We start from the raw sequence: 25976 nt of genomic DNA on the forward strand, positions 1-25976 counted from the left end.
CGAGGACTAAATGAATACTGAATATAAAGTGCTTGGAACAGTTGCTGGCATGTGGCACTATTCAATAAGTGCTCGTTATTATTTTTTTAAAGATTTTATTTTAGGAGAAAAAGGGAAAGAGAGAGGGAGAGAAATAGCAATGTGTGGTTGTCTCTTGTGCACCCCTCACTGGGGACCTGGCCCATAACCCAGGCATGTGCCCTGACTGGGAATCGAACCAGCAACCCTTTGGTTGCCAGGCCCATGCTCAGTCCACTGAGCTATAACAGCCAGAGTGCTAGTTATCATTACCAGAATGTGAGTAACATGAGGCGAGGGACTTGGACGAGTTAACAGCGACATCTAAGTTCTTAAACAGTGCCTGGCACACAAAGGAAGTCAGTAAATACTGGATAGGTGGGGTGGATGGGCAAAGAGGGACTGATAAATATTATCTGGGAGGAAAGAGTGGACCCTGAGGACATCTCCAGACCTTCTCCTGAAAGTGTTTCTTAGATGAGGAGTTGGCCTAGCTGTGTGAGGTAGGGAAGAGACTAACCTCTCTGAGCCTCAGAGGGATTATAGGCAAACCTACTTCATGGAGTTCCTGCAAGGATTAAGCAGTTTGGCCCCAGTGTACCTAAAAGTTAGTTGCTGCTCTTAGAAGCCAGCCTGGATGGCAGGGGCTCTGGGTGGGGCTGGGAATGAGGGAGTAGGGAGCAGAGTGAGGGAAGATTGGATAGGAACCTGCCCCAGCTTATGGGTGTGGGGCCTTGGTGGGGGCGTCTAATGAATCCCACCCATTTACATTCTGAATAGAGAAGTAGACACCAGAGTCAGGTGCTAGCTTTAAAAAATAATGAGTTTATCGCTAATACATATGGATTAGGACATTTAGGGAGGACCCAATGATAAAAGAAGGCTCTTGCTGATTTTCACTCACCTACCTGGCTTCCATGTCACTGTTCCTCCCTGGACAAGTGTGAGGGGGGTTGTGGAGAGAGGGGCGGGAGCACTTCCAGCATTTCCAGGAAGGGGTAAGGGGGAGCCTCCTTCTGGGAGCCCCTTGGGAACCCAAGGAAGGGGAAAGAAAGGTTCCCCTGGCAGTAGGTCCCCCCCCACCCAGGTGGGCTCCCCCTCTGGGAGAAGAGGGGTGGTTTTGTTCTCCCACTGGCAGCCAGCTGCAGTCAGAGAACAAACCTTGGGGCCCAGCACGGAAGGCTTTGCCATCACAAGGACCCCCCGGCGTCACCTCTATTTCCCCAGGGTCACAGTAACCGGGGAACTCGAGGTTACCCGTGTGTTTATTCTCTCAGTCTGGCACCTGCCCTGGCCCCTCTCCTGGGTCCCTGACCCTGCCAACATCCCACCTGGGGACAGGGGACTCCTCACAACCAAAGTGATTAGAGTGTCTACTACTTCGTAATTTCGTAAAATAATACGCTGATTGTTTTGGACCTTTTCATGGGTTAACTTTTATCCAAAACCAGTTTGTCTAGAAAAATACGCCAGGAAAGAAACTGGTAAATCTTCCAAACTGCTGTCAGTACCCAGATACGGTTACTGTCCGCAGGCTGGTCTGCTCTATTCTGTTGTTCCTCGACTCCTCTAATCGCCCTGTGTTTTCTTTACAGCCGGAGGAGAAATGCCAGTCAGAGGTAAGCGACCGTTTGCTGGTCGATTTCCTCTTCCACAGTCGTTCCGTTATTTCACCCAGCTCAGCCTGGAAACGGACTCCCAAAGCAAGTAACCCTCCCTGTCCCCGGTCTCCTTTAGATTCGCAAACTACGGCGGGAGTTGGATGCCTCCCAGGAAAAGGTTTCCGCTTTGACCACCCAGCTGACAGCAAATGTGAGTATGGACCCCGGGCAGCAGCTGTTGGAGGAGCAGCAGCCACTGCGGCCTGCTGAGCATCAGCTCGAGGCCTCCTGGCCCAGAGCACTGTGGAAGCCCTGTGGTGTGACACACGGGCTGTAGCATCATGGGTGTGGATGTCGGCTCTGCCACTTACAGGCTGTGCTTTGGGCAAGTTCTCTAACCTCTACACTTGTATTTGCTCCTCTGTACCATGGGCGATGATACTACCCATCAGGGCTGTCACGGGATTCAGTACCTAGACTATATTAAGTGCTCAGAAATGTTTATTTCCCTTCCCTTTCTCTTTCTGAAAATTTTCATAGAAGGGGAATAAAGGTGGTGGGGGAGGAAACCTAAGGTTTCACAATAAAGAGCTGACTGCTCTGTAATTATAACATACACAATTACGTGTTCAGGGGGCACTGCCAGCCAGCGCTCAATTCAGCAATTGTTTAAGTGCCAACTATGCCCCCGGCGCTGTGGGTTCAACAGCAAAGCAAGCAAGTCACTGTCATTTTAGTGTTGTTTGTCTGGCACAGCAGAGAGACAAAACAGTTTTGCCATAACACGATAACTGTTATGATAGAGATCAAGGGGAAAAGGTTGTGGGAACATGTAGGAGGAGCACCTATCTCAATCTCAGTGGGGTAGGAGGTCAGGAAAGGCTTCCTGGAGGAGGTGACATCTGTGCAGGGGGAGGTGCATGGAGAGGACAACTTTCTAACTGAAAAGAATAACTGGTGCAAAAGCCTGAGGTGAAAGGTCTTGATGCATTTGGATGAGAGGCAGGGTGCAGGGGAGAAAGAAGGAGGCGCCAACCAAAGGCCACCGTCAGGGTGCGCCGCAGAGGCCCTTGGCTGTTAGGTGGGAGGTTGGGCTTCCTTCTGAAGGCAGTGGAGCCCTCTCAGTGGGCCTCCAGCAGAGCTGTGGGGGGTTGGTGTGGTGATAGGATCAGTGCGGTGAGAGAAGAAGCAGAGAGCTCCTACCCCATCAGTCCAGTGTGTAGAGGAGACCTGCTGCAGGGCTGACACACAGAAGGCAGAGCCTGAGGTTTGGGAAGGTGCTGAGATGCCTCTGGGGCAAGACTTCCTACGCAGGAGTGCACAGCCCAGCCTGAGTCTGCGCACACAGGTGCGCAAGGCGGTCAGAAAACAATCTGCCTGACTCCTTAGCTGCTAAACAAAGAGTCTGTGAGTGCCTTGCACAGTGCTGGCCCTTGGTTACAAGCTCAATAACCGGTGGCTGCTGTCACTAGTATTCATGTTTCTGAGCTCTCTCGCACTTCTAGAAATCTTAGATTTTTCTTCCAAAGCCCTGATGTACTAGGCCACTGCGTGTTTTGTAGTCCTCCTTTTCTTTCTTTACTTTGTCCACCATCAGTAACGCTATCAAAAGACCATCAGAAATTGATGTGAGACCTAAATTTGAGGCTTAGATCCCATTCAGAAGAACAGCAGAAGTATTTTCCTGAGAGCAGACTCTTTATCTGGGTCACCATTTGAATCCAGAGCCGCCCGTGGACCCAATAAGCCAGGATCTCCTGGGTATAATCCCAGTGTGTGAGAGCTGACAGTGACCCCCTCTCCTAAGTGATCTCGAACTACTCCTCTACTTGAGAATTGCAGCTGTCAACTGTTGCCCCTCACTAATCTTAAAGCAGTAATGTACTTATAATGAACTTGGGTTCATTCTTCCAATGACCTCCTGCTCTGTGGGACCTTACATTGGGCCATTCGCAACCCTGCTCTCTGTCCCAGAAGTCAGAGATCTCTCTTGTCTTCCTATTCTTCTAAGAGTGTGTTTCACTCCTCACAAACGCCATTGAATCCAGTATTGTTTTAAAGTAAATATTTAGTCTTACCACACACCACCGGCAGTGCTAACGTGTTTTATTGTCTGCCATCTCTCCCACAGGCCAAGCTGTGTTTGTTTTTCTAGGACAAACTACTCAAAGCCACCTTCTCTGGGTGTTTTTATACCACTGGTGTTTGTTTTCCCTGGGAATGCGAGAATGGTGCTGGATGAGAGGGGGGGGCTGTTGCGTGGTTCTGAACCAGGCCTCCGGTGGCCTCAGCCTCTTTTTCATAGTTGCATTCATACGGAAAGTCAGTCCTTTCGTTCACCAGCAAAATGCAGACCTCCGGTTCTTCAGAGCAAATGCGGTTTCTTCCGGAGCTTTGCAAAAACACTTTCCTACTAGCAGTTTGTGTTTTCAGTGGAAGAGAAAATGTGAATACCCACTGATAGAATCACGGGTGGCAATCAGACAAAGATTCGACATAAATGGAAATTCAGTCCTTTAAATTTGACTGTGTCGTTCCCTTGAAATGCCAGGATTGCCATCACCCTTTTTCACATCCATGTCCTGGCCCACTTCCTTCATCCGCTGTGTGACTGCCTTGAATTAAATTGGCTCTGGTCTGGCCACATTCTCCAGGGAAGACTGAAGTGTATGTCTTTATTTTAAAGTGCAAAGGCATTCTCTCAATTTTTAAGAGAGAGCAGGCACACAGTCAGACAGGAACTGGCTAGTCCACTTCACATGTCCCTTGTAAGTGGCCCTCCCCCCAGGCCAGATCCTATGGTTGCTGGGAAAGACTCAACCATTGATCCTAGAGATGATCTTACCCTCAACTGTTCCTGTTTGGTGAAGTGTCCTGACAGAGGCCTCTGACTCATTTCTCAAACGTCTCCTCCTTAAATCGCAGCGTCCATGGGCCCCCCGCACAGCCCAGGGCAGTGACTCCTCCCCCAGCCAGATGTTATCCAGCTTTTATTCTTCACTGTGTGCATCACCCATCTTTTCTCCTGGAATTTTCCAACATGATCAAATCTTGCCTTCCCCAAAGACTCTCAAGGATCCTGCTGGTCCTTCTCATTCCTCCTACAGCCCGCTGTGTATCTACCCGCCCCTCTCTGAGAACCCTATCTTGATCTCCTTATTCCGATGTTCTGATGGTATCTTTGGCCACTTTCTCATTCCCAGACCTCTTCCTTTCCTCCACACTGTTCATTCATTCCTGTGTTTCACCTACATTATTTCATTTAATGCTCATAGTAACCCTGGGAGGAAAATAAATATTGTTCCCATTTTGTGAAGAAACTGAGTCCAATAGGATTAGGTGATTTGTTCATTCTTTATTCTTGGTTCTAACAATATTAACCAGGACCCTCAGTCCAGCAACCAGTCTATCACCTCCTGCTGTGTGGAAGAAGGAAGAGGTCTTAGTGTTAGAACACAAAGTTGCCTCTTGCCCTTGAAGAGGGTTGCAGAGCAGGGAGCAGATGGGAAAAATCACATTTCTCAATTCTAAGACACACATTTTCCTTTTCACATTTTAACATCTTTGAAATTTGGATGCATATTTTACTTATAATTGGCAGCATTTAAAAAAATGTCTTAGTAAGATACAAAATAATGGTGCCTTGTGTTCTTAACAGAGGTTTATAAAAGTGCAGGGGAGCTCAGGGGAAAGTCGTAACTCCCTGGGGGCACAGGGGAGGGGTTCTCTAAGGAGGCAGCAGATGGGCCTTTCCGTGGCTTTTTATTAACCCGGATTATAACAAGCAAAATATGCCAGCCACTTTGTTCACTCACTCTACAAGCGTGCTCAGTACAAGCCCCTGCTGTGAGCTTGGTGTGTGATGAACAAAAGGTCATCCTGCTGTGTGGCAGAGACGCGTGAAGCAGGTCCCGCAAGAGCACACTCAGTTCTGACTGTGATGCCACAGAGCACAAAGCAGCCGCCTAGTGTGCAGTGTGCTGGTCAGAGTAAATACGAAGGCACCAACCCAATCTGGTGGTGTCATGAATGCATGAACTGGGATCTCTTGAGAAGGATATAAAAAAATTAGGGAGGGAGGCAGCTGGTGGGTAGAGCACCCCAGGCTGAGGGGGAAATGTGTATAAAGGCCCTAAGGTGGGAGGAAGCACGGGGCCTTTGAGACATGAAAAGCTGGAGTAACAGTCCCAGAGTGCTGGGCAGCAGGGCTCAGGAGACGGAAGCATTAGACAGGGTCTAACTCGCGTGGTCCTGTGAGGATTTCCGTCCCTAGTGCTTTGCACCATTTAAGCACTCTTACCTTACAAGGGTATGTAACTCGGGCTGTGTCTTCCCCTCCAGGCTCACCTTGTGGCAGCCTTTGAGCAGAGTCTTGGAAACATGACCATCAGGCTTCAGAGTTTGACCATGACAGCCGAGCAGAAGGTAAGGCAGAAAGGATGTTTTTTCTCCTCCCTGCTTAGAGTTAAAAAACACACGTAAACATACTATTCTCTTTCATTCCAGATCATGTACAGATTGATTTGTATAGATTTTAGAGTAGGTCTGTTGAGTGCCCTAGATGGCCAGGTGGTAACTTGATCCATGACAGATATGACACAGTCCTATTTCTGCTGTTGCCATGGGCTCTCTCACGCACGTTGCAAATTGACCCAACTTGGTGTTTGATGAGACAGAGGTTGATTAGCACTCCTTTACTTCCTACCTTCCACTGTTGAAACTTGCTCTTTGGTTGAACTCTGTACAGAGAATGATTTTAGAATAACCAATATATTTTTTCCTGCTTCTCAGGATTCAGAGCTGAATGAGTTAAGAAAAACCATTGAATTGCTAAAGAAACAGAACGCAGCTGCTCAGGCTGCCATTAACGGAGTAATTAACACGCCGGAGCTCAACTGCAAAGGTAAAGGAACAGAAACAGCCTTCAGACAAACAACCTGACGCAACCGCTGCCAGAGAGTGGGTGGGTGTCCAAGTCAGCCAGGCAGGTCCTGGAAGGTGAATACGTCACCCAGTTACTTCTGCCCTCTGGGAAGATAGCCATTCCATCTCATCCTCTTTGATGTATCTCAGAATGGAAGACACTTTATTTCTATTGGCCAAGTGTCAAAGTATTTCATAGCCCTTAATTTCACTACCGCTTTGATGTTTACGTATTGATGTGGGGCAACGTGAAACGGGCTCATCTATCTGTCCAGGAAAAGATTTGTGAGCAAATTGCTTTGTCCCTGTGTCGCTTACTTGGGGGGCAGTGTGGGTGTGAGGATGAGTTACTTCCTGCAACAATGGTATTACAGTAATAATAGAAGTCATAGTGACAGCTAACATTTATGGACCGCTCACTGTGTTCTAAGCGCTGTATCAGTGCTCCAATTATTTAATTGATGATCTCATTTTCTTTCCACAACACCCTTATGAATGCGATACTGAGCCTCTCCACACTGTACTAGCAGGGGCAGAGTTTCATACACGAGTCATTTCCCGGGGCCACGGAGCAGTTAGAAACAGAAGAGGGACTAGACCCATGTCTGTCTGACTCTGCACTGGTGCTCTACAAACCAGGTTGTAGGTGTAGCTCTGTGCTCGTGAGGAAAACTGTCTGCAAACTATTTTGGAATCACCGACATGTCAGTCAATGACATGTGTCAGCGTCATTCTGGCACCACTGTTGTTTCAGATATCAGGCCTCCTGAAACCTTGATGTTAGAGTTGACATGGGAAGGATTAGCAAGAGCTGGCCAGGCAGAGTGGAGGAAAAAGAGCATTCCAGAAAGAGGGTTAGCCCCGAGATGAGTGGGTGTGGCGTCTCCCAGGGGGTGAAAGGCAGCCAGTGCAGCGAGGAGGGGGCACTAAAAACATCTCTCTAAAGCTTAAGAGAGCTGGTGTTGGGGGAATTCTCTCTAAACCTTCTTGTACTTACGTAAAGGAGAGAGAGAGAGAAAGAAAGGGAGAGAGAGAGAGAGAGAGCCCTCATTTATCGAACAAATGGTATAGCACCCATCTGTTCAAGGACCTTAATAGCAGCAGTGAGGGGCAGAAGGTGATGTCTAATGGGAGACACGGAGTAGTCCTTGGGTGTGTAGATTTAGGTGTGCGGGTTAGTCCTTAAGACAAAGGAATGGGCTTAAGGCAGCAGCTGCTGACGTCCTGCCTCGGGTCTGCAGGGAACGGCACCTCACAGTCTGCAGACCTCCGCATCCGCAGACAGCACTCCTCCGACAGCGTCTCCAGCATCAACAGTGCCACCAGCCACTCCAGCGTGGGCAGCAACATAGAGAGTGATTCAAAGAAAAAGAAGAGGAAGAATTGGGTGAGTGAACATCTAGACCCTCTCGTGGGACTAACAGAGTCAAATCTCAGCACCGGTGTCCCCCCAGATAAAGCCCAGGCGAGCTCTTAACTTCCGAACACAGACCTTTAGTTTGTGGGTAGGTTTCTACTAAAGTCAATATTGTGCTCAACCAAACACGAGGACTTGTGAAATCACCACCACCTTACAGTTTTTCTGTTCATGACACTTTACGTGAAGTACTCATCTTTCATTTTATGTATGTATCATTTCTTCCTCATATCATATTTTGGCCAGAAGTTTCCAGGTATTAGAGCAAATTTACTCTTAAGTGGTTTCTTCTTGGTTCCAAAGTATATTTTGAGTATTATCACTAATTATCCATTGTTAATCATAATCCTTAGCTATTTATTTACACAATCACCTACAATAGCCTTAGACCACCCTTTTCTTTGAGAACTTTTGACCATGACCGCTAAGTAAAATTTTCACACTGGTGATGTTAGCAGTCAGTGAATGGTTCTCACTTTGGAGGTGACACCTCAGAATGGCAAGTTCAGTAGAACCAGTCGCCATGGCAGCGTTTCTCCACGTTTCCATGTCCCAGTGTGCTCCTTTACTTCCTATTCAGTGACACCTTGAACAGTTTTTCCCAGTCTCCTGGGGAAATCCCACTCCTCTCTCCCCACCCAATCTCTGGTTCTGCTGTCGAGGCTGTGGAATTCTGATGGACATTCGCTGCTCCCTGTTTGCAGTCCAAGCGGAACCGAAGTTGGCCAGTGCTCCAAGGGCCTCATGTGTCAGTGCCGATAGCATCGTGTTTTCATATTAGCTTTAACGTCTTCATTCATTCCATACACTTCCCGCTCATTTTGTGTTATCTTGGATGGGTGGCGAGGTCTGGTGATAGGGCAGTTAAGGATTCAGTAATTTTGATTATTCATGACCTGTACTGGAGGCAAGCTAACAGGCCAGTTTAGTGTGACCCTCTCATCATTCTGATGGAGTTTTTTTCTTTAAGTTACTAATGGCTTTTAGTCAACTCATTTGCTATGATTTAAGCAAGTAGAATTAACTCATGTTGCTGTTTCTAATACTCTGTTGATAACTACGGTCTTATTTGATTATCAAAGTGGTGAGAGAGAATTCTCTTTTATGAAAAATCCTGGCTATCCATTTTCTTCAGTTTAAGAAATAAAACTTATTTATGTTGCCTTAAAGGTTTCTCTGGGTTATCATTACAGTTGGGGAGGATGGATAATTTGCATCCTCAGATAATCCCAAAGCTTAATTCTGTCTAAATTCTGTCATCTCCTCTTCCGCCTGGCATTTTACCAAAGATGGAGGCAAGAGCATAGGTTGATGGCTTATGTGCCAAATGCTTCTGTTTCTATAACCACTCTCTCAAACTATAATCAGAAGCAGGAATAAGAAAGAAGTATGATGTAGATTCACCCACAAGCTGGGCATAGAGTTAGTTTGTTATGGATGAAATATTGATTGAAGAAAAATCCCATTAATTATTTCAGAATGGCCCATTTTCTGAATTTCTCAACGGCAAAGAAAGCCCTCAGACCTTGTTTCCCAAAGAAAAAAAAGGACTTTAGCAAAAGGAGGTTACTTTTTTAAAAAAACTTTTTTTCAAGACATAACTTTACTTTCTGGCCTAGAAGATTACATGCTTACCATGATTTTCAGAAGAGACGTGCATTTTAATTCTTGACGGTCTCGTTAGAATTTTGAGGTCCATCCATCTCATGGTTTGGGCAATTTGTGATATACCAGTTTCTTTCCCCCAGTATGGTGAATAAATTTCTTTAAAAATATCTTTTTTTTTTTAAGTAACACAGCAAGGTGTCTGATTTCATGCTCACTGCGTTGTCTCGTGTGTATGCGAGGATAGCAGGAGCCCCAACGTGCAGGTGTCAGGGAGCTCTCCAGTGAGTAGGGACCAGTGCAGTAGCAGTGCGGCTGCCCTTCCTTGCTGAGAAGAAGAGACACCCCCTCACCAAAAAAAATTAAGGCATAGAGAGGTGAATGATGAGGGGCAAAAGGGTGAGGAGCACAGGTGAGGGGGGACAGGTATTCTAACCAGACAGAGAAGCTGGAATAACTCAGATTGTTGGGACTTCCAGACTCGCTATTCTTTTCCTTGCATCACAGAGGAAGATGCCCCTCGTGCTTCGAAAGATTTGTGATCTTACTGGAAACCTCCTCTCTGTGTGGTGTTGACAATTAGTCATGTCATGTCTGAAAAGTCCGAAGCTTTCCCCGTCACTGGCTTTCTCTGTTAAAAATTGTCTTTTTTCCTTCCCCTCCCCCATTTTTGCTTGCGTTTTCCCTGGCAGGTCAATGAGGTAAGCAAGTCTGTTAATATCAGATACCAAGCTAACCCATCCATTGATATGACTAACCTCATCCGCATCCGTCACCGCGTCTGAGCATCCCGCTTCGTTGCTGTGCCACCTCATCCTCCCGACATCCCCCTGCTGAGCCAGGCTCTGTCTTGCTGTTGGCATCTAGTCTTGAACCGAGAGTAGGCATGGAATGTTACCCACAGGTCCAGTCCTTTGAGCTGTCCACACCAGATAACTTTTCTTCCCTTAATGCAACTGATTGGAGAGAGCTGTGGGGAACTTTTCTTCACGGGTGGGAAGAAAACGTGGGAGAGTTGATGGCCCTTTTGCCTGCATGTTCCTGTTTTGCCAAGGCCTACGTGTTGGTCTCAGCCCCTGCCAGGCTGACGGTCTTGTCTGTTCAGTTACGCAGCTCCTTCAAGCAAGCTTTTGGGAAGAAGAAGTCCCCCAAGTCAGCGTCCTCTCATTCAGACATTGAGGAGATGACGGATTCTTCTTTGCCTTCCTCGCCAAAGTTACCGCACAACGGTTCCACGGGCTCCACTCCGCTGCTGAGGAACTCTCACTCCAACTCTCTGTAAGTCTGTCCATCGGGGTCAGATGGCATCTCTCTCAGGCAGGAGTAGCTGGGAGTCCTGTTCCGTTATAACTGCTCTTTGGGGTCCTTGATGTCTTGCCTTTATGGGGCCACACAGGTCCCTTCGGTGTTTTTGGACTGGGGAGGAGGAAAGGGAATAGAAACTTAGGTTTTTGTGCTGGTGGCCTATCACTGTGGCTAATCAGTTAGTAAGCTGGTGTCGGGCAGGTTGCTTACCTCTCTTTGTTTCCATTTCGTTGTCAAATTGGGGTAATGGTTGTCTACTTGTCCTATCTAAGGATTGAACAAGAGAAATGGGTATAAAGAGCTATTATAATCATCCTGCCGTGAGGTGGAGGTGGTGTTGTAAGAGCTGGCTATTTCTGCTAAAGTTCTGGCTCCTTTGGGGGACAAAGCTCAGAGTGATTACCCTTTTCTTCTTTGATTGTGACGCAGTGTTGATTCTCTGAGGTCAACACACAGAAATTGGAAGTTTTCAAACATGGAGAGATTCAGTGGCAATTCTCTTTCCCAAACGGTCTATATTTTGTAATGTGACTCATCCCCCTGAACTCCCCTAGTAATTTAACATCAGTCCATTCATTCAGAGCTCCTTGGGAACATAGCTGGTTCTGTGAAGGGTGACATGTGTCTGCCCACTTGGCGATGGCCCAGGCGCTGTTCCCCTTGGTGACGGGTTGCATAGATGGGGAGAGTCATCTGCTCTTGCCCAGCCAGCCGCCCATGATTTCCACTGGGCACCCACTGGTCATTCTCCATCTAAAAACATCCCGTGCCTCCCCTAACCACATAAGGCCCAGATTCTAAGGGCAAGAACATGTCGGGAACGGCTTGGGATGGACCCTGGTGAGGACCCAGGTGTCAGCTTAGAAGATGGCACAACTGGCTTCCTACAGCAATGGGAAGGATTGGCCCTGCCCCCCCCAGGCTGACTCCCATTAGAGACCAGGCCAGGAGTGAAAAAAGAACTGAAGCAGATTGTCTGCAAGAAGTTATCCTGTAAGATGAGACAGCACCTGGGAGAACAGGGCCACTGTGCCTGGGGTTCAAGTGGCCACTGAGCTAGAGTGAGACAAGGGAGTAGGGTGGCTGTGGACACCTCAGTTTCCTTGTTGGTGAAAATGGGGTTCATTACGTCTACCTCACTGGAGTCTGCTGAGGGCCAAGTCAGGCACCGTGTGTGAAGGGCGTCCTTCCTCCTGTTCCATCTCCTTCACTTCAGGAGGCCAGGTCTGTGGGGCCCTCCCTGAGTCCCCTCACCCAGACAACCAGCCTGCTGAAGACGGCAGCTATACGAGGATTCCCAAGGCCAGCTGATGCAGTGGGTGCAGGGAATGAGGGCGAGAGGGTCTTTGTAGCACACCAACTGCACAGACCCCATGGAAGACAGGAAGAAGAAGAAGAAACAGAGCACAGGCCCCTGACCTTTTAGCAACCCCACTCACCAGTGAAGCAGGGTGGGCTGGGGCCTTCACTGTCCTTAGATTAGCAGTTCCTCTTTCCTTGGGCAGCACCTGGTAAGAGGGTGGCCACAGAGCCGTGCACTAGCATTACAGGCGAGGATAAAACCTGAGCAGGGGCGAGGAGAGGAGCACTGAGGCCTGGATTTCAGTGCTTACCCAGAGCCCTGTGTTCTTCTGTGAAGGGTGAGGCCAGTCACCCCCTCATCCACCCTGCTCTGGCCCTCTTCCTCATCTTCGAACTCTCCAGTCACACTCCCTGCGTCTAGCCTTTGCCCTCTGCTGGCACACTTCTCCCCAAGACACTCATTCCTGCAGGTGTTCCTGCTCAGTGTTACCTAGTTAGTGAGGCTTTGCCTGTGCATCATGCAAAAAAACAACACCCCCTCCACTGCCCACACACCCTACCATCCCCTCTGCTCCCTCCCGTTTCACTTATTACCATTGCAAATATCGCCAACCTGTTACATACATTTTTCTTTGTCCACCACCATCCTCCACCACCACCCAAAAACCTACAGTCTGACCTCCATGGAGGTAGCTCCTCTGTTGGTTTTGCAGACATTCAAGCATTAGATGGAATGAATGAGTGGTGGTTGCGGTGAGTCCTGAGTGGGTTTAGGATATATTCTAGAAGAAAAGTTGGAAGTACATGGTGACATTTGAGGCTCCCAGGAGACTTTCACATGGAGGTGCCAACCAGCCTAGAGCGTGTGAAGGTGCAGATTTGGGAGACCGGGGCTTGTCACTGATATTGAAAGCTGAGAAGCTAGAGGGGTTCTCCCAGGGGTGGACTGGAGATGCAGGAGAGCCAGAGTGGCAAGCCCTGAGCTCTGGGACACTCAGCTATTTGAGGAAGAGACAGTAGAGCAGCCAGGGAGGTGAGAGGGATCCCAGAAGCAGGGAGAAGACCCTGTTTGGAGGCAGGAATTACTGACCAGGCCCAATGCTGCTGGGTGGCCACGTGGGATGAAGAGAGAGGCAATGATGCACTTGGCCATCCGGGTCTCCAGAGACCATCTCGAGACCTCTCCCTCCAAACCACTGTCCCCACAGGAGTTGGGTGGGGCAGACTCTTGGCTCTCCAGCGCCTTTTGGACATTCCACAGCGTCCATGCACACTGAAGATGTTTGTGTTTGGTTTACTTTTCCAAAGGGTGGGCAGAGAGCAAATGCCTCTTCCCAACCTCGAAGTGTTTGTAAGAATGTGCAAATCTACATGTGAGAGAGAGTTCAAAGAAGAAGCCAAAGGCAGAGGAGTCTGGACTTAGAAAAGGCCCCGCCCGGTGGGCGAAAGGAATGGCGCTGTGGGAAGGCAGTGCTTCCCACACTCGAGGCATTTAAAATTAGGTATGCCACCAGCCCTGCCTTCCGGACAGGGCAGCGGGAATGTGCTGGAATAGTGTTTTAGGGACTGAGTGGAAAAGATATGCATCTGGTTGCTGTAGTAAGTAGTCCATAAAGTGAACTTCTGAGTGCATACTGAGTGCAGGGCGTGACCTGTTATATCACAGGAGTGATATCTGACAGGAGTGATGTCACAGGAGTCAGGTGTGGGAAGGAACCGAGGGGGAAGGGTCTGCCGTGGGCAGTAGAGACAGGGACTAACTCTTGGAGCTGCTGCAGAAGACCTTGTTTTCAGCGTCATCTCTGTTGTAGCACAGCCCTCCCGTGGGGCAGTTTGTTTCTGAGAACTGGCCCATGTGGTGGGGGGCGGAGAGGGGAGGGGGAGCGCAGGAGGGCCTCCTGCAGTTACTCCCAACACAGACTTGCTTCATTCTGGTTGGCGTCCCTTCGTAGAATCACAGGCCAAGCTTTGCAAAGTTACCCATGCACTATATTCCACAAAGTGGGTGGGTGCTGAGGAGTTCGTGTGTCCCTTGCCGAGAAAGCTTTCTAGGGAAGAGGTACTGGAGCAAAGTGCCTTGCTGTGGGGCACAGACAGACCAGACTGACAGTTTGAATCGAAGCCAGCTGCTCTCTGCAGTGGACTGGAGCTTTCAGATCTGGGCAGGGCATGGTTTGGCTAAGACCAGAGTGTCACACTGGAATGGAGTTCAGACTTCGTACTCCGTTTAAATCAGGAAACTGTAGTCCTCTCAAGAACCAGTTTTTGCAAGCTCCCCTTGCCAAACTCCCAAACCAAAAAAAAAAAAAAAAAAAGCATGACCAGTTCAACCTTCCAAACCCTGGCTATTCAAAGCAGAGCTGAGGGGCAAAGGGGTGATCTAAATTCTAAAGATATTTCTGTCTCTCTATCCCTTTTAGTCCTAAATCTGTTGGCCTGAGTTCTTCAGAGGTATGAAGTGGGAATAATTACATTTTTTAGGAGTCTCTTAGAGGTTTCAGAAGATTTTGAAACAGAGAAGTTTCCTTGGCTGCTGAAAACTCTTAAAAATAGGAGGAGTTTTTTACTCTCTGTATCTCTCAAATAAAACAGTTCAGGTATAGGTCAAGAAAATAGCAACAAAAAGATTTGGCTGTTCAGGTGTTGATTTTTCTTCTAGCCATTCTGCCCCCGAAATACAGTTACATGTCTTTTAACAATTATAAATGGTTTTTCTTTGGCAATGAACATTTCCACACCCTTGCCCAGTCTCATGGGTCAGGCTTTGCTTGGCCCCAAGTCCAGCACTTGGGTTTTACAGAACGGGCTCGCGTGGCTGTTTCTGCAGGGGCCACATGCTCAGCGTGCCTTTTGGAGATAATCAGCTTCAGCTTTATAACTTCATGAACTTGGGATTTTTTGCTTCGCTTGCTCCTTCTTCTTTTTTTCCCCTTAGTCCAAGGAAGTCAACAGAACTTGTTTTTAGTAGAACCACCTATTTAACATTACAGTTCCTCATGACCTTTATGGTCTTCCACTCTGGGCTGACTTGCCAGGTACCTGAAGAGCAGACATCACTAAATCAGGTCAGGAACCCAGGAACCTAGAAGGGCCACCTCTTAAGAAAAAAGGACTTAGCAGGGTCTCACAGTTTCCTTGCTCTGGGAGTGCAGCTGGGGAAAAACACCCAGCCACACTGCTGCATACTTTTCAGATGAAACTTTGGCCTCTTGCCCTGGCTGGGTAGCCGAGTTCGTTAGAGCATAGTCCCACTATGCCAAGGTTGCAGGTTCGATCCCTGGTCAGGACACATACAAGAAGTAACCAATGAATATATAAGTAAGTGGAACAGCAAATCAGTCTCTCTCCCCCGCCCCCTACCCCCGTCTCTCTCTCGCTTGCTCTCTCTCTCTCTGTCTCTCTTCCCCAAAAAAATCAATTAAAAAAAAAAAAAACTTTGGCTTCCATGCCAGGTCATTCGCTCTGCTCTCTAACTACCTGAGATCTTGCTCTTCCTTGCCATGAGCTTTAAGCAGTATTGCACGTAGGGGAGTGAAGAACATCACTCTCTAGACACTTAGGAGAGTGGGTTTTAGGGACTAACAGAACTAACTCCTTCCACCCCTGTCTTTAGGTTTTTTTCTTTTTATGGCACATAAAAATCACCCCCTCAGCTGCCTGACCCTGGAGTATTTAATCTTTAAAACAGACAGTTGACCTCGTTTCTCTGAGTGGTTTTAGATCCCAGGGGCCATGTGGTATCATTATCGGGGCCCAGCTGTGTACATATTGGTGGTGGGGGGTGTAAGGGTGTTAAACTCCCAAGGTTACTACTCCCTTTTCTGGCTCTGTTTATCCTTAGATTATTGGAGTTCTGCTAAAAGGCACACAACAAAACCGTTCTGGTTGCCAGATCTCCGCAAAGGTAGAGTGTAGAAAGCCATGAAATCTGTGAAGTTCAGGTGCTTTTGATAGTATCACCTCCAGGAAGCAGGGGGTAGCCGGTTGTACAGGGTTACTGCTGAGCAAACCTGATGACGGACATGGACCAGTGGTCAGTGGAGGCCTGAAAGGACATGAACTCAGAGCTGCCTTTGTCAGTGTCATTCCTTTCCCTAGAATTTCAGAGTGCATGGACAGCGAGGCCGAGACGGTCATGCAGCTCCGCAACGAGCTGAGAGATAAGGAGATGAAGCTGACGGACATCCGCCTAGAAGCCCTCAGCTCTGCGCATCAGCTCGACCAACTCCGGGAGGCCATGAACCGGATGCAGGTGAGAGCCCTGGAGTGCCGGCCAAGCCCAAGGCAGCCCGGGACGGCTGGGCAGATAGATGGCTGCTCCCTGTCGCACCCCAAGGCCGCATCGGAACCTGGTGGCAGCCCTCTGCTCTCCTCACCCTTTTCTCTTTGCAGGCCCTCCCACATATTACTCAAAGACCAGCCTTTTAAAAGTGTAGAGTAATCCTCTTCCTCCTTCACACAAGACTTTCCGTGGCTCTGCTGTTGCTCCTTGCAGGTGTTGGAATCTCCTTCCCCTGGCCTTCTACAGGATCCTTTCCACACTGAATCCCCATTGCCCCCTCCGCCAGCAGCCCCACTTTCCAGACTCTTCTCACTGGCCAGCAGGAGCCACTGACTGTGCCCTTTGCATGCCTGGGAATTTGTTCCCTAGTGTTCCTCTACCAGGTGTCTTTCCGCACGTCTGCAAGGACCCTTCCCTTAAGACTCAGCCTCATGCTGCTTCCTCTGTGAAGCCTTTCCAGGTCCTGCAGCTGGAAGTTGGTACCCTCACCTGAATCCCTATAGATCTGTCCTTCCAGCCCCTCGCACCCTCTGCCCTAGGTTGAAGGCATTTGGGTCTGCTGAGCTATTCTTTTGCATCCCTTTCTCTGAATATAGCACCAGTATTCAGCACGTAGTAGGTTCTTTAAAAGTACTCATAGAATGAAAGACCTCTGCAGGTTCTTCCAAATGCGACTTCCCTGAGAGCAGCATCTCCCAGAGGAGGTGCCATGAAACGCCCCTTCAGTGAGAGACTCTGCTCACTGCGTGAAAGAACGGCTCCTTGATCGGGCACGTTTGGGAAAGGCTGCCCACCGCATGCCCCTCTCAGATTCACAGTGCACAGCAGCTCATGAAGGGGTCTGAGAAGTCCTGCAGTAAAGAAACCTAGCAGACCCAGGGTTGCTCAGTCCGCTTAGATAAGACTCTTTTTCACTTGCCACTCAGCCTCTGGGAAGCATTTCTGAGGCCCTTTCAAAGGCCAGCTCTCAGAAGGGATGGACCACCCCCCACCAGACAGGCCTCTCGACCACAGCAAACACTGTTGCGTCTCTCCAATGGTGTGATTTCCCCTGCCTCCGCTGGACTTACTCCCTTCGGGGACTTCCAGAGCCCTCCTCCAGAAAAGGTCTGTTCACATCATGTCTTCCTCTTCACAGAGTGAAATAGAGAAGCTGAAAGCTGAGAATGACCGGCTAAAGTCGGAGTCTCAGGGCAGTGGCTGCAGCCGGGCACCCTCCCAGGTGTCCCTCTCCGCCTCCCCGAGGCAGTCCTTGGGCCTCTCCCAGCACAGCCTGAACCTCACGGAGTCCACCAGCCTGGGTGAGTGGTGGCACAGGGCTGGGGGCGGGATAGCGCCCGAGGCTGGTACTCGGTCTCTGAGCCAGTGCCCCAAGATGAGCAGATCAGCAGATCAAATGGGGAGGCAGCAGGCGTGTGTGCACTTGGGGCGAGTGAGTGTGTGTGGGTGTGTGTCTGCTACCCACATGAGCCCGGCCGTTAGACCGCTGTCATGCTTTGCTCCGGCACCACGAGTTCTCCAGGCCATGAGCTCGGATCCCCTTGCCCACCATGCTCAGTTCTGTTTTATCCATTTTAAGAGGCTGACCTGCAAGCTGAAGGCTGCGTCCAAACCCCACGGCAGCAGGTCCCACTTGGGGCAACAGCTCAGTCGGGGATCCTCCTGCCTTCAGGCTGGATTCCAGGCTGGCGCAGTAATAAGCAAACACGGTCTAGGTTTCCTTTGTAAGCGTGTGGAGGCTGACGCTTTGATTTCTTATCCATGACGCTGCTGTTGCTATTTTGGTTGAGTCTCTCCCTCGCACTTCCATTTGGCAAGGTACATCGTCAGCCTGCTGGTTCCTTGGTTGGTCCACCGTTGGTTTCTGTGGTTGCGTTCTCCATTCCGCCCTCTCCCCTGCCCTGCCACCCCTCTCCCCCGCACCCCGACACCTGGTTTGTCCCGCTGCTGCGCCAACAAGCAGCGGGGGTGTCAGGAAGCTGGCTTTGCTTTCCCATGTGCCTAAGGCTGTTGATGTTTTCCATTCGCAGACATGTTGCTGGATGACACTGGTGAATGCTCGGCTCGGAAGGAAGGAGGCAGGCATGTTAAGATAGTTGTCAGCTTTCAGGAGGAAATGAAGTGGAAGGAGGTTAGTTGGACCCCTTTCCCTGCTCTGCCTGTCCCTTCCCCAGGTAGAACGACCTAGCTTAGTGACTTCTTCATCACATCCTGTCTATAACCTCGGTGCCTAAGGCGACTTGGAAATACTACTAACACTTTCCTTAACTAGCAGTAATCCCCAGAAGTATTTTGACATAGTTAATGTGAGCAACTAGCCCTTCCCTCTCTCCCGTGTTTGGAAAATCTAACGAAGAGTCATAAACATGGCCCTATGTTCACTCACACGCTGACATCACCCAGCAGTGGCTTCTCCGAAGTTAATGTGTGCCCAAAGCATGTCCAAGGCAGCTAAGCACACTTAGTACACAGGATTCCGAGATAAGCTCCAGTTGTATCCAGCTCTCAGAGGCGACCCGTGGAGAAGACACTGAGGGACAGAGGTGCCCAAGTCCAGGGAGCACACACTTGGCTAGAAGGGAAGCCGGTGGGACGCCCTGTCTCACCAAGGCTGGGGAGGGCAATCTGAGTTTTTGAGTAGTTTCTGTTCTCTTCCGGGGTCTCAGGAGGCCATAGCGCCAGCGGGGACTATTTAGAGGTAGAAGTGGGTATTGAACATCAAAGTTGGTTTTTAGTCATTGATTAAATCCAAATGATAAAGTGAATGGCCATCTCATCACACCAATAAGTGGGACAGGGCTTCATCAGTCACTGTGAGGTCCCCTTCGGTTTTGGGTTTGTTAGTTCTCAGCATTCCAGCCAACACGGCTGCTGTAGCGTCTGAGAGCGAGGGAGCCCGCAGTGCCCACTGAAACAACATGTCTGCAGCCAGACCCGTCTCACCAGGGTTCCCCCCCTGTGGCTGGCTCTCTAGTCTCACCGAAGGGGCTGGGCCCCGAGTTTTAGAGCTGCCAGAAAGATCGGATGAGGAGCTCCATTTCAGAACCTGGCTGGTAGAGCGATGGACCATCGGAGGGGGGGATTCATTCTTACAATAAACACGGGTGCTACCTGTGAGTGTGCTTTATTCTAGTGACTATCAGCGTGAACAGATAGATTTTACATTTCATAAAAGTTTAGGAGTCACTTTAAAAACGGTATGGTTCTGAATCGCCACAGAAGCCAGATGAGGTTGGTCGACCAGATGGTATTATCTCTATTGTACAATGGAGAAGCCTAAGCCCTGAACTTTGCTCACTTAAGGTTACAAAGCAAGCAGCACGGCCCCATCATCCCACTGCAGACTGCAGCTCTTTTCTCCGCTGATTTTTGCCTAACCGCCCGACACTCCCTCCCGGCCCCCCACCATGTGTCTAATTCTGTGTCCCTATGAGCATGTCAGATACTGTAAAACCCAACAGAATGGAATGTCCTGTTCACTTCTCTTTAGTTGGTTTAATTAGCCCCACTGTGCAGAGCCCTGTGAGCAGAGATAAAAAAAGATTACTTTTCTATAAAATTCCCAGAGTTTTATGAGTTTCTCAAGTGAGTGTATTTTAACTTTAAATGAGAAGAAAAGCAATAAATGTTATTTTAAAAAAGAAAAAAATGGAAGCATTTCCTGTCTTGAAGGAGTTTAATGTCTAACAAGAACACAAACAATGTACAAATAAGACAAATACCTAAAACTAAACAACACAGACTATGTCATTATATAAGTTGTGTACAGAACCATCTGGCAACGTGAGCTCTCAGCCTGGTGAGTTAATCATTGAAGGCTTCCTGGAAGAGGTGAGTTTGTAAGTGGTTTGGAAAAGACTAAATGGCAGACAGGAGAGGGCAGAGCATTCCAGGTGAGGGCTATGATCTGTGCACAGTATGAGGTATGAACTTAGTAGAAGGTTCTAGATTCCAGAAAGGAGATTCTCACTTTCCTATCCCACAGATTGCTATTTTAGCAGCGGAGCAGAGAAAGTTTTTAAGACTATTGCATTCAGCCTGAGTTATATCTGGTGTTAAAACGAAGAGTGCTTTTATTCCCCTCTCAAACCATTGGTGATGTTCTGGGGCGATCTAAGTCCTTGCTAAGCTGGGTCAGAAAAGATCCACCTGTTTTTTTACCTGCATGCATTTCCTCACCCTTAGGATTCCAGACCACACCTCTTCCTTATTGGCTGCATTGGAGTCAGTGGCAAGACGAAGTGGGATGTGCTCGATGGGGTGGTTAGACGGCTGTTCAAAGTAAGTGTTTCGAGGAGATAGCTGGGACAGTCTACCTGAAGCGGGGGCCTGGGCGGAGGGAGGGGAGGGTGGTGCGTGTCCTGGACCTGGTCATCTCGCAGGCCTATCCCCTCTCCCACATCCTTACATTGCTGGGACTTGTGTCCTGGCACTCAAATGATCAGAAGAAGGATGGTTAAGTACAGACGCCTGATTGACCAAACCATTCCCAGCCGCCTGTGGCTGTTGCTGGTGAGCTAGTGAGTCCTTTCTCCAGCATCAAGCCATCATACGGACGTCCGACAGTGAGCAGCTAACGTCCACATTCTGCCTTCACCTCGGAACCTCATGCAGTTGCACCTGCTGTGGAGTGTGTGTCGTGCCCCTTGGCTGGGGCTAGAACATCGGGTTGCCATTCTTTATTTCGGGGGGTTTGATCCATGTGCCCACGTCCTTGCCAGCACTCCATCTGTGATTGCTGACATTGACATCTGGCCAGTGGCCAGTGTCGAGGATGTTGGCATAGTTATTTTTGTGTTCATTCTAATCAATTCACTGGCGTGGTGTTTGCCACAGGAGAAATAACTAATGAGTCTGAAGTGAGCCTTGAAATACAAGGTGGCTTGAAGGAAGCTTTCGGTGCACTTCTTTCTATTGTCCTGAAGTGAGTCAGCAACCATAAGTGCTCATTCATTAGTTATACCCCCTGAGCGGTACTGATGGCCCGCGCTTTCTGCACTCTCCATGACCCCAGTCTATTGTCAGGCCTGTGAGGAAGGTTCTATTGCTTTCCCACTTAAAAGGTGAAGAAGGTAAGGCTCAGACTGAGTCACTCACCCCAAAATCAGGAATCTAAAACCAGACTGTGTTGGTCTAGTTGAACTGGCCTGACTTCTGACTTAACTAGTACACTGCATTCTCTTCCAGCATCTAGATTCAGGTGACTTCACACAGGAAATTCTGTTCTCTGATCAGAGATTGCTCATCATTTTCACAGGCCCCCTGTAGACATGCGGGTGGGCAGGTGATGTTCAGGGCTAAGGGCAGGCCACTCCTGCTGCTCGGGCTGAAACCTTGTCCCTGCTCCTGGGCAGTCGGACCTCCTTGGGTGAGAGAGACAGCCGTTGGGGCTGAGAAGAACCTGTGGGTGATCACCTGTGAGGAGATGTGAGCATTAAAGGTGGAAGAAGTCTGGCATTGGGGTTCCACCTTGACCTTCGTCTGGCCACCCTATAGCCCATGGCCCTTCATTCCAAGTTCACTGACCTAAAGAGGGAACTCTTTCCAAATTCAGAACACATCTTGCTGTTTAAAGCTCCGGGAACTGCTTTTCTTCAGCAGCCATGGGTTTTGCTCTCCTTGTCATCAGCACGGCCTTTGCTCTGAGCCCAAAGAGGGGCCAGTGCAGGGGTCTCTTAGGAGAATTACTTTCTCATGAATTCCCCAGCACCATTCACAGGTCCTGATGTCTTCGACACTTCAGCCGAACTCGGGGAAAGCTGCCTAACTTTTCCCTGCTTGGTTGACCCAGACTAAACGTTCACAGTCTTGTTAGGGTTCCTCCCCCCCAAAGCCACGCCACACACACACACACACACCACTAACCAAATAAATCTGTATGTTAAGAGGCCTGTGACCGTGAGGCACCTTCCCCGTAAAACAAAGTCAGCTCTTCCCTCTCGCCCCCCACTTCCTCAGCTCGATTTCAGCTCAGGTTGCAGCTGAGAAAGAAGAGACGATTGTAAATCACTCAGTGAAAACATGAGTCATGGGCAGACTTTTAGCCACAGCGTATTGATGGCAGCGTCTTCATTTTATTTTTTCCAGGAATACATCATTCACGTCGACCCAGTGAGCCAGCTGGGGCTCAACTCGGACAGTGTTCTGGGCTACAGCATCGGGGAAGTCAAGCGCAGCAACACTTCCGAGACGCCCGAGCTTCTGCCCTGTGGCTACCTGGTGGGAGAGAACACCACCATCTCTGTGACCGTCAAAGGTACCGCGCAGACTGCCGGGGAGGGAGCTTTCAGGAGCTGCGTTTGTTCTGCGACTTGGCTGAGCACGCTGCGGCCACAGTTTTGTTTGTGCCCGTGGGTGTGGGTGGTGGTTTTCTTCCCCCCTCTGCCCTCTGTCCGCAGTTATTCTTGCCTCGTCAAGTTAGACCCTCTTCAGCGTTCTCCACCACCATCAGAAACAAATGATCATTGAGGAAATTATAACAAACCATCTCGTTAGCCTGATGCCTCTGAGATGGCAGGATCTTAACAACCTTATGCAGATGGGCTCCACCGAAGCCAGTGGCTCACCCTTGCCAGCAAGCCCTGGACGGGGCCCCATTCTGCAGATGGGGAGCCACGATCCACTGCAGGCGAGAGAGGCATCCCTCTGGGCCCCCAACGAACCCACCGGATCGCTTGCCCACACGTGGTGCGGCCGGAGCCTCCACGGCCTCCTCACCCAAAGACGCTGAGCCCCAGACCACAGTGTATTCCGTAGAACTCCAGGCCCACAGAGCATTTAATGGGAAAAAAGGATTTTGTGGCCAAATAAGTCTGAGAAACTGCATCAGTATCCCCATTTGGGTTTGGGGAGCAGCGACGCGGGACTGCACTGATACACTAAAGGCTCTACTCTTTAACATAAGTCTTGCCCTGCAGAGGGCTGTTCAATCCAGGCTGACGCAGACCCACTGGACTGCACACCCCCTTGTCCTGTATTTTATGAACCACCTGAGGAACTGGCCGGTACACACTGTACGACGTGCAACCCTCGGGGTGCCGTTTCTTACTGCCCTAGAGGGCACTGATCTTGACTGTGGTTTTAACCATGCAGTTTGGGGGCGCGTCTGAGGCAAGTTTTATTTCCCAGTTGGTAGGTTTTCCAAGAGAACTGCAGTCTGGGCTCCAAATCAGCAGGAACCCAGATCCCTCCTGGTGATGAACAGTGAGGTGCTGCTTGGACCTCACACGTAGTCTCACCTCGTTGGCAAGCGACAGTTGCGGCCTTGGGCTGCCAATGACAGAGCCGTGCCCAGATCTAGGTTTGGTACCCAACGCAGTGGAACTCAGGTGCTGCACCAGTGCCTTCGGGACCAAGCCTGCCCCAGCTGCTCTTGTTTCCTGAGCTCCCTGCACATGGAATGGCCGTGGTGGCCCCGATTCACCTTTCTAAAGCTGAACAACCTATAAAAGAAGGAGATTGTCTGTCTGGAAAAGTGTGAGGAAATTCTCAGTGGTGGTTCTGCCCTGTCGTGACTCAAACACGCATCGCAGTCACCGTGACCAGGGAGAGGCTTGGGTTCAGTGAGGTCCTGAGCGCTCACCTGTGGTGGGTGAAGGTGCTGGGCGAGCCATGCTCAAGCCACCTGGAGTGAGCTCCCATAAGAATAAAGCGTCCTGTGAGACGAAGGTGGAAACAGTTCCAGGCACACCGAAACAGCCCCTCACTACACGCACCCTCTGAGGAAAGCCTTAGGGGTTACGGGCTTGTTGTTTCATCCACGCTGGCGAGCGCACATTGCCGCTTACAGGGGTGCACTGCAAACACGGGGGTAGAAAGAGCGAGCCGTCGCTGAGACCAGACCAGACCTCTGCAGAAACAGTGACGGACTGTCGGCCCCGGGGGAACCACAGGGCTTTGTGTGTCGCTGCTGCCGGCTCCTCGTCTTGTTTTAACATCTCCAGGGACCGGCCCAGGTTTCTTGTTTTCTGATGCCTGACTCCCCCAAGTTCCTGAAGTGCTTGAAATGTACACCTTCAAGGCACTAGCAGCCACTCAAGGGTTTGAGCTGGACGGTTTGTGACTGCAGACAGTTCACTTCAGTGGCACTGGGGGAGGCAGGTGACTTGGCCTGCTCTCAAGTGAGTTTGTCTGCAAAATAGTCACTCCAGGGCAGGGGGTGCAACAAAAGATTGAAGCAGCAACACACGTTCATAGAGAAACGTTCTAGTGCTTTTCTCCCGATGTTGTTAAGTTTAGGCTAGTGACCCTGCGCTCTGTACTTTGCATTGAGGTTTGAGCCAGCGTGGTCTGTACTGAGCCCAGTACCAGGAAAGTCTTAGGCCCGTGCCTAGAATGTGAGTCATTTCGGAACATGCATCATGGTCACTCTGGAACAGTGTCTGTATTTAGGGGCTCTTCTTAGTTGGGGCGGGGTTAGAAACAAGCATGTAAATGCATTACGGGGGTCTGTCTGCAGTATTATGTGGAAGATGCGGTTTTTAAAACAATAAATGTTCTTCAGTTTATTTTTTGCCTGCATATACTAGGTTTCTTGAGGTGAGTTTTCAACAGAATTAGCTTAGGTTCTTGAACAAGTGACCTTGGATGCGTCTTCTCTTGGGCGTGCTGTCAAGGACCTAGCTCTGTTAAAGCCAGCAGCCTGATGAATGGAGTCGCCCCGGGCAGGAAAGGGGAGAGCTGAGTTTCCTCTTGATGTTGCTGAGGCTCAGAGGGAGGCGGCGTTTCGGCCTAGGTGTGCCATTTGCTCACATCCCCCATCAAACGGCCCTGCTTTGCATTTGCTTGTCGTTGCCTTCATGGCACATGTGAGTGTAGGAAACAGTGGCACCAGGCACACGGGAGAGAACGGGGTGAGGCAGGAACCCCAGGGTGCTTGCAGGCATGGGAGACTGGGGTTTGGTTTGGACAAACTCCATCAGTATGGCAAATCCAGACAGACAAGCAGAGCCCAGAGTCTCAAGAACTCTGCAGGGGACAGGCGAGGACCCAGGGCTCGCATATGAAAGTCAGCCGAGCGGGGGCCGGAACACGCAGTGCTCAGGGGCAGGAAGCAGAGTCAGTGTGCTCACAGCCTCCTGTGTGTGCACCAGGGGCCTCAGGTGAGCGGGCTGCAGTCCCAGCTGGGCAAGCACTGGGCTCATCGTTCTACAGGGCTTCACACGCTTCTGTCTCTCCCACACAGGGCTCGCAGAAAACAGCCTGGACTCGCTGGTGTTCGAGTCTCTGATCCCCAAGCCCATCCTGCAGCGCTATGTCTCCCTGCTGGTAGAACACCGGCGGATCATTCTCTCTGGCCCCAGCGGCACCGGGAAAACCTACCTGGCCAACCGGCTGTCGGAGTACCTGGTGCTTCGGGAGGGACGGGAGCTGACCGATGGGGTCATCGCCACCTTCAACGTGGACCACAAGTCCAGCAAGGTGAGGAGGAGGTCTTTCGGAGGCTGCTGCCCAGCCAGGGGCCACTTTTTGGCCCTTCCAGAACTGTTGGTGAAGCAGCATTTTCTACGTGCTCACCTCGGGA

The 25976-nt window shown here is 49.9% G+C and overlaps 1 protein-coding gene across 5 annotated transcripts in view; it reads left to right on the forward strand.

Moving 5' to 3' along the window:
• The window catches only part of NAV2 (neuron navigator 2), a 365536-nt gene that overhangs the window by 323019 nt on the left and 16541 nt on the right, over positions 1–25976 (forward strand). For 4 of the 5 annotated variants that reach the window (XM_028515602.2, XM_036029138.1, XM_036029139.1 and 1 more), the window contains 13 exons: positions 1614–1637; positions 1756–1830; positions 5961–6044; positions 6411–6522; positions 7784–7929; positions 10257–10265; positions 10670–10842; positions 16270–16423; positions 17592–17754; positions 18484–18584; positions 20639–20734; positions 22541–22709; positions 25638–25873. In XM_028515602.2, coding sequence (XP_028371403.1) covers positions 1614–1637; positions 1756–1830; positions 5961–6044; positions 6411–6522; positions 7784–7929; positions 10257–10265; positions 10670–10842; positions 16270–16423; positions 17592–17754; positions 18484–18584; positions 20639–20734; positions 22541–22709; positions 25638–25873 — 1542 coding nt within the window. The remainder of the gene's footprint in view (positions 1–1613; positions 1638–1755; positions 1831–5960; positions 6045–6410; positions 6523–7783; positions 7930–10256; positions 10266–10669; positions 10843–16269; positions 16424–17591; positions 17755–18483; positions 18585–20638; positions 20735–22540; positions 22710–25637; positions 25874–25976) is intronic. The other variant, XM_028515603.2, reaches the window with a different exon arrangement.

Source organism: Phyllostomus discolor, chromosome 6, assembly GCF_004126475.2.
Source record: "Phyllostomus discolor isolate MPI-MPIP mPhyDis1 chromosome 6, mPhyDis1.pri.v3, whole genome shotgun sequence".
NCBI classification, from domain to species: Eukaryota; Metazoa; Chordata; class Mammalia; order Chiroptera; family Phyllostomidae; genus Phyllostomus; species Phyllostomus discolor.